A 14780-nucleotide genomic window follows, 5' to 3' on the forward strand; every position below is an offset into this window, starting at 1 on the left:
ACTTTAATATTCATCTGTACCTCAAATTAAACTATGAAAAAGCTTACTATACCTGTGTGTACAGGCTTGAACTTTCATGTACATATCCATGTCATTTTACAATGCCATCATCAATAACACATCATTGCTTCAAAGGACTGGCATGGTCCCACATCACTTTAGTTGAGGGGCCATTATAATATCAACAGAATTCATATGCTATGTGCTGAGCCTGTGGCCAGTTTTGGGGTCTGACCATTTACCTGCAGGCTACTATAATGAACATGCTTAACTCAGAGATCATGATTAATAAAAAACTTTAGTTAATCACATGAATTTAAATAATGTTACTGGTCTAGCCTGTGCATGCATAAGGTAACGTTGATTTTTGAATATCCCTTTAATAATTCACAAGTTCACACTTACATTACACAAATAGAGTAAAGCAAATGAATTAGGTTAATTGTATGAATGTGCTCCTCCCGATAAATATAATAAAACATAATTTAAAGAAGTCTTACCTGCATGAATTAGAAATCAATGTTTTTGTGATCACTAAAAACATCATGTGTAATTAATAATTCCATAATTCATTATGATGAACTAACCTTACTTAATGTTTTAATTAAGTTGTTGTTCATCCATGAAATCAAGAATGAAATCCTGAAAAGACTTTGAATTCCTGTTAGTTCCTGATGATTCATGAGATATCAATGCATGTATCAATGATTTAATGTATGAATTCATGATAATTCGTGTACCCTTACTGTAAAGTGTTACCAAAAATTCTGTAAATATATGAGAAAATTTTTATAAGAGAGAAACTGTCTGTGAAGTTTTGTTCATTCAAAGTCCGATGGTGACATCCAGTGGTCAAGTTGCAAAACTGCAAAATCCCACACTGTTATCCAGAATAGCATCCTAACATACTACTCTATTACTCCAGTACATATTCATAGTGTGCAAGTGTTTCAATATAATGCTTACATTTTACAAAATGTGCTTTTTCCAACAGATCACACTGTGTGAGATAATGTATCCTAAAATGTAATGCTCTTGATTAAACTGTACCTCCCAGTTCATTTTTAATGAAACTGAATAACCACTGACATTAGGGTTGAATAAATAATCAATATCAAACCGTGATATAGCTTTAAAGCCATAAAAGATACAATTTAATTAAACGCATATAACATGTTTCAGAGTAAAGTTTGCCACCCATTTCACCAGATTAATAATGAGAAGTGTTTTTAAACTACAGTTTTAAATGTGGATTAAGTAGGTAGCATGTAAAATACTGTGTTAGTCACTTCAGTTAGAAATCACTTGCTGAGCAATACTGTACATAATCATGTAAATGTGATATTTTGTGTCTGTTACAGCAGATTGTGTCCTAACCTTCTCCTCGTATTCTAGGGCTGCACGTTTTCAAGTTTTTCATTAACCGTTAACCGAGGCCCTTAGCGGTTAATACTCGGTTAACCATAGTGTGCGTCAGGGTTATTTTTAGCTTATTAATTTGACGACCGCCATCTCCGTAGTGAACGCGCCTATATAGAGAAATGCACATCATGGATTACACAATCAGAGAGTAGCCTATTTCTTTTCGTTTTAAATTGTTAAAAGACATTTCAAGTTTCTTAAGATCTATTTCATGTCTGCGAGGCGTACGCTGAGTTTCGTTAAATTAGGTTGAGATGCGCTCCAGTTTACGAGCAATGCAAGTGGCCGCGAGGGCGCCTGCAGGATTAGGGCATGCAGTAAAATATGCAGCCGAGAATGATTCACAGCGTTTGACTCGAGCGGCTGAGCCTCTCCCGGAAAAGAGTTCAAGCATCTGTGGACTCATCCCTTCAGCTCTGGCCATCTTGCTTTCAGTCCGCGATTAGCTTTTTTGTTTTCTTCATTACAGTTAAAGTAACGTCTGCTTTTCTCTAGTCATTCACAAGTTTCTTACTTCAAACTTTCTTTCTTCTGCTCCGTTATGCACAGCGTGCGCGGCTCGCGCTCTGCTTCTGCCCTAATGCGACTTTTAGTCCAGTGCGACGCATGTTATTTTCCTCTTCATGACAAATATTTTGACTGATGCGACTCATACTCCGGAGCGACTTATAGCCAAAATACTTGCATTTTGCCCCGTCACTCTCATTTTTAAAGTGCTCCCACGCTTTCTTTGCCCCCTTCATTGCCCGCTTAGAAAGCTGGTCATGACTTCTTCTTGTGGATATTACAAATGTCTGGGAGTGCTCTGGCGGTCTCTAGGGGTGCAAACATATATTACAACTAAATTCAAGGCACGTCATTGACGCCACTTAACCGAGCAAAATGTTTCACTCGGTTACGCAATTTTTAACGGTTAATCGAGGTGGTGTACCTCTCAGAGGTGGTGTAGTCATACTCATCTACTGATGACACTGTGGACAGGCAGAAGAGTGACCTTACAGTTCATATTCAACTGCATATACACTGTACCGTAAATATATAAGGTAAAAACAAACTATAATATGGTTATTTTATATTACAGGCAGTGTGATCAAAGCTTTAGGATTTTTTTTAGGACCTTTCTTATCGTTAGGCTGGGGTTCTACATTAACCAAAAATAAAGAAAGGATAAAGGATAGTTAGTATTTTCAGACTGTTGCTCAACACTTTCTGTGTTAAGCTCCATCCCCGTCACTGTGTGCCCCATCTGATGCCAGCGGCCAATCACAGCACTGGAATGAAGAATCACCAAATTGCAATCTCCTCCTTGTCTGAAAGGGATAAATGTACCCTTTTAACAGACACTCCTTGTTCTGAGTCTCCTCTCAAGAGAGACAAACAGTTCTGAGTATATCCACCAAGGATGAGACAACATACCGTAACATTCTGACTTACAAGGATCTGAGTCTACAGTTTGTGAGGCAGCAACAGATACAACCACGCTCTGAGCCTCCAGCCTGGAAGGAAAGAGACTTTAAGAAACACTAAATTCAGGGGTTTAGTCCGGTGAGACAACAGCACGTCCCGAGTCTCCATGCGAGAGAGATAAAAGCAGATTGACCAAGTCCTGAGTGTCTGGCCCATAGAGCCAGAAGAGACAGAGAAATTTTTCAACAGGGTTAACCTCAGGAGTGCAATCCTTCACTTCAAGGTTCCTTCGTCTGCATGTTCCAGATTAACCCCTTTAAATTACATACCCAAAATAAAAAATGTTTCTGCTCATAAGTCATTCTAAATAGACACAAATACAACATGAATTAAACTGAAAATGTTTGAAAATGTTGCCTAGCAACGAGGGGACAGGACGCTGGTGTTGTTTGTTCGCTGCTTCTCCACCCAAAATCAAGATAACTGTACTGTTAGATTTAGATTTTATTATATTTTATTATGACCGTGACTAGTCAAACAGTCAGAGCATTTGACTGTTTTTAACATTTTTTATTCTACCAGCAGCCATATCACCCTGTGGCCCAAGACTGGTTTCCCACTGAAGCTAAGCAGGGCTGAGCCTGGTCAGTACCTGGATGGGAGACCAACTGGGAAAACCAGGTAGCTGCTGGTAGAGGTGTTAGTGAGGCCAGCAGGGGGTGCTCACCCTGTGGTCTGTGTGGGTCCTAACACCCCAGTATAGTGATGGGGACACTATACTGACAAAGAGCACCGTCTTTCGGATGAGACGTTAAACCGAGGTCCTGACTCTCTGTGGTCATTAAAAATCCCAGGATGTTATTCGGAAAAAGAGTAGGGGTGTAACCCCGGCATCCTGGCCAAATTTGCCCATTGGCCCCTGTCCATCATGGCCTCCTAATAATCCCCATATCCTGATTGGCTTCATCACTCGGTCTCCTCTCCACCAATCAGCTGGTGTGTGGTGAGCGTTCTGGCGCAATATGGCTGCCGTCGCATCATCCAGGTGGATGCTGCACATTGGTGGTGGTTGAGGAGATTCCCCCCTTCTATGTAAAAAGCGCTTTGAGTGCCTTGAAAAGCGCTATATAAATCGAACACATTATTATTATGAATATTTTTATTATTATTATTATTATTATTAGAGCTACAATCTGGGACTGTTGCTGATTGCTGGCGGCCACTGAGAGGACGCTGTTCGCCATTCACCATTTTTCGCCACTTCTCTGCTGTTTTTGTTTGAATTATTACGGTTGCTTCTATTTTGAAGGACATTTAACGTTGCTCACTGCAGCTGCTCTCTCTTCTGGGTGTCGGCTGCTCACTGTTCTCCTTCAGGCTTAAAGGGGAGCACTGGGAAGATGAATCTGTATTTAAACTGGGTCATTAATGTAGCAGAAATGTGAAATTATTTTTTGAATTTGGTGCCTTCTAGACTGAGAAAAGACAGAAAATGTATTTTTGTCTCATTGGAATGAAAGACAACAATTCCCAGAATGCTTCGCTGCCCTGTGAGGCAACTCCCCCATCGCATTCCTTTTCATAAAATCAGTTCAGTTGGAGAACAGACAGTACAGTTAAATGTGAATGTGTCTGTTCAATATAATGAGTGAGTCACCAAACGAGTGTCACAGCACTAGCGCTACATTCACCCGAATGAGCTCTCGTGATGAGAGCTGAGGTAATCGCAACTGCACTCGCGGCATACATTCACAACACGTGTTCAGTCTGGCGCGTTTTCAGTTCGTGCCTTTGGAAGCTTAACTTGCATAGGAATTAATTTGAGAAGTTGAAAAACTTACTTTGCTCCGCATAGTTCCGTTTAAATTACTGCCTGCAGCTGCGAGCTGAGCTGTGAGTGTGATCTCCCATCCCCCATGTGCGGATTGAAAACATGCGGAAATGGCTCCCTCTGCTGTCTGAGTTCTTTGCTAATTATAGGCCAATCTCCAACCTGTCAGCTCTACTTAGGGTGACAAATTACCTTCTTATGACAGTTGATTCAGGTTCACCATCACTGTTAATTCTCGTCGACCTAAAAGCGGCATTCGACACAGGGGACCATACCATCCTTCTGGACCGCCTCCACAATACATTTGGACTGTCGGGAGCAGCACTGCAGTGGTTTCAGTCCTACTTTTCTGGCAGGGCTGAGCATGTTATATTGGAAGAATGTGAGTCCAGGCTGCTCCCTGTTACATGTGGTGTTCCGCAGGGGTCAGTTCTCGGCCCAATCTTATTCATCCTCTACATTCTTCCCCTCGGTCCTGTCATCAGCAGACATGGACTATCTTTTCATTGTTATGCTGATGACACGCAACTTTATATCAGAACTGCCCCGAGCCTCTCCACAGCTCTGTCACGACTCACCACCTGTCTTGAGGAGATTAAGGCATGGATGGGAAATAACTTCCTCCAGCTGATCTCCAGTAAAACTGAGGCACTACTGGTTGGCACCCCTCATCAGATCCACTCCTCTCCCTTATCCCAGCTCATCTTTGACGGCCAGGTCATCACTTTATCCTCCTCAGTCACTAACCTAGGGGTTCTGTTTGACCCCCAGCTGAACTTCACTGACCATATTAAACACATCTACAAAACCTCTTTCCACCAACTTTGAAACATCTACAACTCCGTCCCCTTTGAACTTTTCCAGATGCAGAGAAACTTGTCCATGCCTTTGTCTCCACCAGGCTGGACTACTGCAACGGACTCTTCAGTGGGATTTCTGGCAGAAATATTCAGATGATTCAATACATCCAAAACAGTGCTGCTAGAGTCCTTATGAGAGTCCGTAAATATGATCACATAACACACATCACATCCTGCACTCATTGCACTGGCTTCCTGTTTCATGCACCCTCAGATCATCAGGCCACCTGCTTTTTCAAGTCCCCACCACCAGGCTTCGTACCATGGGAGATCGAGCTTTCTGCTCTGCTGCACCACGGCTTTGGAACCACCTTCCCAGCGATTTGAGAACAGTACAGAGCCTGGACCAGTTTAAAGCTGAACTGAAGACTTTTCTGTTCAGAAAGGCTTTTATGTGTGCATTGTTTGTTTTATTCTATATTTTTACTTTTTATTTATTTTTGTTATTTTTCCCTTTCCATTGTTGCACTTGAGATTCTTCAGAATGAAAAGTTGGTTATAAATAAAATGTATTATTATTATTATTATTATTATTATTATTATTATTATTATTATTATTATGTGTCATCAGCAACATGCCTCAAATCTACTTAAAAGGTTTCCAGACAGCGCCACCATGTGGTCCATACTGATAATAATAAGACCTCTTGAGGCTATAGCTCTGCAATGACATATTTAATTTTACAGCTATTTGACCTAAAATTCTTAATTCTTAATCTGAAAAGGTTTTTAATGACTCATTGTTGCAGTTGGTCTGACACTCCCAGCCATGGTGGCATATCTTATTGTCTTACTTTCGCTTGGCCCCAACAATTGCTGCTTGCAGCTATAATTAGACATGTGATCATATTCCTGTAGGTAGGAGTGTCAGCTGATGCAATCTTGACTGACACAACTTGCCAAAACTAACGCTACGCTTGGTAATTTATGAGATAATTTACGTAACCCCTGTGAAACGTGAAAACGCCATTGTATCATACTATCACAGTTCCGAGAAAGCAAATAAAAATTGGAAAGGAAAAAATGAAAACTGCTTTTAACCATTTATAGAATAACCTCATCTCTAGGGACCATGAAAAATAAACTCAGCAAGATAATCCAGCTCATCTTGTTCAAAACACGTGTTCTGATTCTGCTCTTGATTTCTTGCTCATGAACTTTAAAAAGTTTACATGAGCAAGAAATCAAGAGCAGAATCAGAACACGTGTTTGGAACAAGAAACTGAAATCTACAGTATACTTAATAGCACATCGAAAAACCTTAGAAAAGTTTGGTTTATTTAGTTAAATATGTTTTTGTACAATCTGTGCCAAATCTAGATTCTTCAGTTGATAAAAAAGCTAAAAGCCAAGTCAAATTCTACAGAACAATTTCATCATATCAAATCAACATCAAGCCAACTCAGTTCACAGATTTCTTGCTCTCATGTCAGTTGGTTTAATTAAAGTTCCTCTAAGTAAAAAAAAAAAAAAAAAAGGTTTCTCATAAGGTAACAGCAGCCTACATTATGAGAAAATGTTTTTGCTTTTTTTTTTTGACTGATTTTTTTTTTTTAATGATGTGACTGATTGAAAGGTTACTAGTTTTGTCTCCTACTTTTAGGTTTACATGCCTCCAAGTAAAAAAACAACAACAACGTTTTCTCATAATATACTGTTACATTTCAGTCTGTCACATTTGACGTTACGTCAGAACAACTGACGAATTGGGAACTTGTCTTGGAGCGCAATCATCTTTGAGTGGTAACAAAACAAAGCAAATCTCTCTGACATGCTTCTCTGTCTCTTCATGTTATGGCCACCCTGCAAGTCCAACGGGCCAAAGCACTCATGCACAAGGGTAGTTCTGAGCCGGGGTTGATTCAGGAACTGCGCATGGCATATTGTGCCCGGCAGTTCTCAGCAGGCTGAGGCAATCAAGAGTCTGCCCTGACTTGACCTATGCTAACAGGCCATTGCCAGTTGCCCCTCAGCCTGATCACTGCCAAGGGTGTCAATCCCCCGTGGCCAAAATAAAGCACTTTGGTGTGTCGGCTCCGCCACGAAATTAAACCTCACTGTAGGAAGATGACACAGCCCTTCTCAGCCGCCAATTCCTCCAAGAGGTCAGTGAAACACCTAGCCTGAGAAAACCCAGACAACTTCCGCCCAAATTTAGATTTGCCTGCAAGTAGTCTGGCAAAGAGCTAATTCAAACCCATTTCTAATCCGTCAAAATCACAGCACCAATCAGAAACTTTGGAGCGGGCTTTACATAATGACGACAATGCAGGGACAGTGAAGGGTGAAGCAGAATGCCGCTGTGGAATATCACTCTTGCGCTGTTCGAATCAGCTATCGCGTCTTTTTTAAGCGATTTAAACTTTTCCTTTTCGTTAAAACCTGAGCAAAGAAGAAAATTTGGCTACCAGATGTGGATTACACCGGCTACTTTGATGAGGAGGATGGGGTGTGATAATGTGCTAACACCACAAAGCAGCTCTGAATCTGGCCTTTCTGTGCTTATTTCCTCAGACTAGATCTGGTTATCATATAAAAAATGTAAATAATTGTAAATAAATAACTAGCGTAACTATGTTCAAGTCTGAAAATGTTCACACATCTGAAATGACTGAATTTGAATAAAGTTTGTGAGACACAATTTCCCAAAGACTATTTCCCAATTTCCCAAAGACTAAGATATTATTTTATTTTCTAAATATTGCAAGTAGTGTTCTAATCGCAATACAAATGCCTTACAACGGGGGCAAATGCAATCAGAGCTTGATTTTTTCTGTTCGACCATCAATCCGAGTTTCAGTCAGTCTGAGATGCTATTAGGGTTTACAAATTTAGCACACAAAAAAATGTGGAGGGGTGGTGGAAACCAGCTATCATCATATTTATTTTACAACAATGGTAAAAGTCATCAGAAGCCATTGCAACATCTTCCTCGAAATCACAAACAGAGAATTGCTCTCTCACACTCTAAATAATGCTGGGTTGTTTTTTTTACCCAAAATGCTGGGTTAAGACTGTTGGGTAATTTTTGTTGGTTTATTTGATCACATTTTAAACACCGTTGGGTTGTTTCAAATTTCCAGTCGTTGGGTTAAACCTGCTGGGTCGCAATGCTTGGTTGATTCTACCCAGCGCTTGGTTGTTTCACGTGCTCCCCGATTGATTCTTTTAAATTCACTCCCAAACTGTCATTTTGAAAGGCCAATGCAAAAGGCAATATTTTAAGATAAGTTCATGTTTTCATTAATAATTATTTTAATTAGCATAATTATAGTTTTTCTTCTTCTTCGCGGCAATTCATATTATATGACGTAAGACAAAAGTTTTACCTCAGATTCCGATGCAATGTACGTTAACGTTAGGCCTACTGACTCGAGTTAGTTTAGGTAGGCATGTGAGACGATAGATTAATACAGTTTGTGATTACACATTACCATGATCCCCTTACGAAAATTAACCATAGTTTTATGTAGGGATGTCACAAGTAACTTACCGGTACTTCGGTAAGTAACTTGCATACTGAAATTTTAAAAATGTGACGATAGCCGTATGCATAGCATCGACTCACAATATTCGGTCCCGCAGCCCGCAGGTCTCCAGACTATAGCCGAATATATACCAGTGTGCGTGTTTAAACTATTTTTCCATGTTTTGCGTCTCTGTGTGAATGACGGGGGCGCGTGCGCACGCGTACACACACACCGTGTCACTGCATGAACACAGACACTCCAAAGTCACAGCAACCCGTCAAAATAAAAGTTCGATTTAAACGTGAATAAATTTACAGAATATATTAGGTTTGTAGTTGTCATTGTTGCCAATTTTAACACATTTGTGTGTTGTACCATTTGTCAAGCAATAATAATTATTGTTTTAACAGTCTAAACATGCATTCTTCATTTGTTCTTTCATGATTGTCTAGTTTTACAGCTAATGCACAGGAGAAATTTTAAGAACAACCCAGCAAGAATAACCCAGAATAGCACATCCATCAATGGTAAAATTTACTACATTTTGGGTTTTCTCAACAGCCCAGCCTGCTGGGTTAAAATGCCACTGTGTTACTTTAACCCAGCATGTGTTCTGTCCAATATTTATCCAGCGCTGATTTGCCAATTGGGTTGTTTTTAACCCAGCCATTTTTAGAGTGCAGATATTTTTACGTCGTTCTGCTACGTCATTGTCCATTGGTGACAGCCCTTTGGAAATGATTTGTCTACGAAGCTTTGCCAGACCATAACTCAGTTACAACTGAATGATCTGGTTTTAACCAGGCTATGAAACACCACCAATTCTTCAACACAAGAGCAGTTACCTTAATCTCTGGGTCCTAAGAGGGTAGGTTGACAGTGAGTGATGCTATGCCTTGCCCCTATCATCCCATTCTTCTGTCGCCAGTAGGCAGGAGTCTGCAGTTCTCAAAAGCCATGTAAGTCTTTCATCTGCACACTCTGTCCTCACTCCATGAAGCTATGCCTTTTGGCATCTCTCCTGACTGTGCTTACTGCCATTAAGAGAGTAGGGTACTTGAAGGCATTCTCGGTCAACTAAACGTTCCTGGTATTCGGGCCGGCTAACATAATCCTGAGACTCACATAATCCTGAGACCCCAGCCAGGATACGTACATTATATACTTAATAGCACATTGAAAAACCTTAGAAAAGTTTGGCCATAATTAGTTACATACATTTTTGTACAAAAGTGCGAAATATGATAGAATTTTTTTTTTGACAAATTATATTACAATAAACTGATATTATTGAGATTTATTTATTTTTAATGTTGACCAAAAGGATCAGGATTCCAAAAGTACTATTCTAAAAGTTAAAAGCCGCAGTCAAATTGTGTGGGTCATTTATAATTTTATTGTCATTTTAATGCAAGTACAACAAGCCAGATCAGTTCACAGGTTGCTTGCTCTTACAATACATGTCAATTAAAAATACAACACATTATTTGGCTGTCCAATCATATCCAGAACATGTCTTTGGTGAAATTAAGAATGATTCCAGATTCCAGCTCATCTCTTGCATTGGTTTCAGTAGCTTAATGACAAATGATGTGAAGTTCCTTAAAGCACCAGTTCACCAAATTACATCTTTACTTTTAAAGTAACCAATTATTTGACATTCTTAAGCTGTATCTTCAATACATGCTAGTAATTTGAAGGATACAATTGGGGTTTAGGATGTTCAACACATTAGATCCAGGCTAAATGTGTTTCCATCTTAACCTTCACTGATTGATTCTTCAGTAATGAATTCAGCAAGACAAGGAAAGATTTTGAAGTACTGATGAATGGACACAAATGAGTCAATCTGGATACAGTTGTGCTCTCAGTTAATTCGTTTCTTTTAAAAGCATGATGTTGATCAGACCCGTTCAGCGTTTACAGCCCAAATCTAAGCAAATGACCCAAACTCCAGTTAATATTGACTTAAATAAAAAATACATATAATTAAACCCAAAACACAGCATTGAAAAAGACAATAATGCAGCAGTTAAAACATCCGTAACTGTGTTTACATTTCTATTGGTTCAGGATAAGAGAGGGAGGAGTCATCTCAACAAGAGAAAACATCTAAATGTAAAATCAGTCCCTGCTGATTACATTGTCTTAAATCTGCCTGATGCTTGTAGGAAATCTTAAGAGCGGGCACCACCATATGAACTGATAACAATTCATAAATACACCTCAGAGCCATCAAGACTACAGCAGGCCATTTACAATCTGTTTTAAGTGCCATGAGCATCTGGTGCCATGTGTTGAATTAGGCCAGTCTAACGTGGAGAGATTTATGAACCATTATGCTTCTAATGATGTCTTAAAAATGAGTAGCTTCTGTTCAATCAAATGTTCCAGAACTGTGAGGTTGTTGAGGCTCAATACATTTTTTTGTGTGGCTTTGGTTTCGGTTCAGGTATGTTCAACTGGGACTGTTCCAGAACAGGAAGACAAAAAAGGCAATGCAATCAAACACACACGATCATTTAATTAAGTTTGGTGGATCTTGACTCAGAAAATATAATAAATATAAGCTAAAATTACACAGGACGGAGTTTAGATTGGTTTATATGAAAGTTATGTTTTGGACTGAATAAATGAAAAACAAACGTACTGGGCCCACATTTTGGTTTAACTTCTGTTGATATGTCACGTAATAATAAACACATAATGATTCCGTATTCCTCGCAAAAACCTGTTAGTTCTACTTTTAAAAAGATTTAGAGCAAGACATGTCCTTTCTACAACAGGCTAACAGTAAATTGTTGTGTTTACATTATTTGTGTCACAGCAGTGGACACCCAAACATCTGATTTAAAATTTCTATCATGTACTAGAACAGAAATGCAATAGACAGACAACTCTTTATTAACTTCGAATTAAAAAAAAACAACAACAACAAAAAAAAAAACAACAACTTGATTTTCAAGCCTTAGTGACATGTGTAGAAACTTAAACCAGTTTTGGAATCATCAAAAATGTTTACCACCTTTCACAGGTGACATTAGCCTATACTAGTTTCAGTCACGCAACACAAACCCTCGGCAGTTAAATCAACTACTGTATGAAAACGGAGCGATTAGCTAAGCTAACTAACCTACGCTCTAACCGCTGTGGTGTTAGGAGGAATGGTGAATGGAGCCTATGTCTACCGAAGATACATTCAGTCAGGAGTTACTGTGTCATTTTCTTGTGCTGGTTTATACAACAGTCCGTTTTCATTCAGCCATGTTAGGAAATGTTTCGTTCTCTGTGTGAGCAGCACAAGGTCATCTTTATGTCCACACGTTGTGTCGATACAAATTAATAATAGAAACGTCTATTCGAGTCACGTCTTTAGTTATGTACACGTCATTGTTGCACTGTGATATTTTCATTTTTATCAAAAAGCAAGAAACAGGACCAACACAAGTACGTTATAGCATCATACACCAAATTTTGCATGCTTTTCTTTATGCGTATGGACTTCATATTACTTAGAATTGACTTTTAAAGAAGCAATACCAGAAAAATATTCTAAGCTTTCGGGTAGTATTTTTGAATGAACGTTCGTGGCACATTTAAAACACTGATTCAGTTTCTTACGGTGTGATTGAGACTAATAATCTACCAGAATGTTTGATGGTTTAGTTATAGATGGTTTAAAATATGGTCTAAAATGACTTGAAGGGGGCCAAAATGTCTCGGTTTCCCTCCCGGGTTTCTGTAGTGAACTCAAAAATATATTATTTCATTCATATCACAGTTTCATCATGAAATAAACTCTGCTTTGAAAATAGAAATGACAAAACAAACCATTCATGTCGAACATGTTTAGCTTCTTTGAAACACGTAATTCATTCAGAAAGAATGTGACACTTTTCCAAGATTTTAAAACCGCCGAACATGCTCGGCACGGCCACACCCTCATGAACAAAAGCAAAAACCGGGGGATAAAGGAGCTCTCTGTGGTCTGCGGATTCTCTTATTAGTGTTCTCTCTCCCTGATGAGAGAGTAGTATGCAAACGTTTTACTACAAACTCCCTATTTACGTGCCGGGTTTGTTGTACATTTTGAACATCGGTCATATAGACATACATACAGTATGAGGGAGAGGTTGCAGTGGAAACCCCAATCGAAAAACGGGAGGAGAGAGAGGAGGGCATGGCCTTGAGAATGCAGAGCCCTCCTCAGTTCATTTGCTCGAAGAATTTGTAAGTGGGGTTTTCATAGCCGTGATTCTGCATCTTATTGAGCTGTCTTTCCTCGGGGGTCAGCATGGGATCAACCTGCTGGGAAAGAGACGGACAGATAGGGAAAGAATTGCTTAAAATGGAGCATAAGTGAATTTATATTGGAAACAGAATGTTATTAAGTTGTCCATGCCCATTTTCATATGGAAAAACATATCAAAAATGTAACAATATTATAAAAGTATACAATATATTAGAGAGTTACTATGTATAGAAACATATATGTTGCAATCTGCATATTTATGTATTTCTACAATACACAAACATCATCATTATCCATTGCATACATGCTTAATTCTGTCAAATATTTGTATAAAATGATGATCTATCATTATTTTAATACCATTTAACATAAATATAATTTTCAACACGTGTGTATAATGACCTACAGTACCATCTAAACTGATACTAGATTACTGTCCATTTTTGAGTAACAAATATAAATAAACAAGTGTATCTTTATATCTACTGCTTATGACTTCAAATCTCACCATTGTGACTTTATGGCTTGGTTTCAAAGACAGGGCTTAGATTAAGCCAGGATTAGTTCAAATAGGATATTTAAGTAGCTTTTATAAAAATGCCTTAGAAGTAAACATTTCTAGATTGAATTTTGAGACAAAACAATGGCACGGATATATTTTAAAATATGTTTTCAGTTAAAACAGCTCAAACATGCTTTTTAGTCTGGGACTAGTTTATGCCTGGGGCTAGTTTAAGCCTTGTCTGTGAAACGTCTTGGTTATGTATGTAACCCTCGTTCATTGAATGAGGGAACACAGACGTACGTTGAAACTGACCAACGAATTGGGATCTATTTTCAGAGTCCAATCTGCTTCGAGTGTTTCTAAACGAGTCAATCGATATTGGCAAGCGGAATACCGCATTCTTGCTTTTCTGCTGAGGAGCCAAACTAGCGGTTCAGTCCCTGAGAAAGTAGATCCTTCCTCAAAGGAATGGGCCAGCGAGGGGCTGTCGCGAGGAGAGTTAGTTCGGAGAACCAGGTCAAGTTGGGCAAGTAGGGTGCAGCTAGCAAGACCTGCTCCTCGTCCTCCCTTGACATTGCACAGTGTCTGTGCGCGAAGGCTCACTGGGGGAAACGCATACTTGCGTAGATCCCGCGGCCAGCTGTGCGGCAGTGCATCCGTGCCAGGGGTGCCCCCGGTCAGTCGGCTGCCATGAGAGCTCATCAGCTGTCCGGTTGAGCAAACCTGGAAAGTGAATGCCGCGAAGAGACCTCAGATGTTTCTGACTACAAAGCAGGAGATGGCGGGGGATTCAGAGCATAAACCACCCTGTTGGTTGATGTACACAACGCCACAGTGCTGTACGTGCTGACCAGTACGTGTCCTTTCTTGGGCACAATGAAGTAAGGGCTTTAGAAGCCCGACTTCATAACGGCTAAAGGAACCGGCCCAGTCTTGACTGAGTACTCCAGGTTGGGGCAGAATGTTGATGAGAAAGGTGCCCACACTGCTGCCCCCTGGCAAAAAGAGGCGAGGAAAGGAGTGGCAAGGCCCT

General features: G+C 39.7%; 1 protein-coding gene and 1 pseudogene across 2 annotated transcripts in view; one reads left to right on the top strand and one right to left on the bottom strand.

Annotated features, from left to right (window-relative positions):
* The first annotated feature begins 3406 nt into the window (after positions 1–3406).
* On the top strand, positions 3407–3523 carry LOC137085528 (5S ribosomal RNA; annotated as a pseudogene).
* A 6840-nt stretch (positions 3524–10363) lies between these two features.
* aplp1 (amyloid beta (A4) precursor-like protein 1) overlaps positions 10364–14780 on the bottom strand; it is an 80873-nt gene continuing 76456 nt past the window's right edge. Inside the window, exon 17 of one of the 2 annotated variants that reach the window (XM_067450276.1) lies at positions 10364–13298. In XM_067450276.1, coding sequence (XP_067306377.1) covers positions 13197–13298 — 102 coding nt within the window. In that variant the 3' untranslated portion in view covers positions 10364–13196. The remainder of the gene's footprint in view (positions 13299–14780) is intronic. The other variant, XM_067450277.1, reaches the window with a different exon arrangement.

This window comes from Pseudorasbora parva, chromosome 8 (assembly GCF_024679245.1).
Source record: "Pseudorasbora parva isolate DD20220531a chromosome 8, ASM2467924v1, whole genome shotgun sequence".
Taxonomy (NCBI): domain Eukaryota; kingdom Metazoa; phylum Chordata; class Actinopteri; order Cypriniformes; family Gobionidae; genus Pseudorasbora; species Pseudorasbora parva.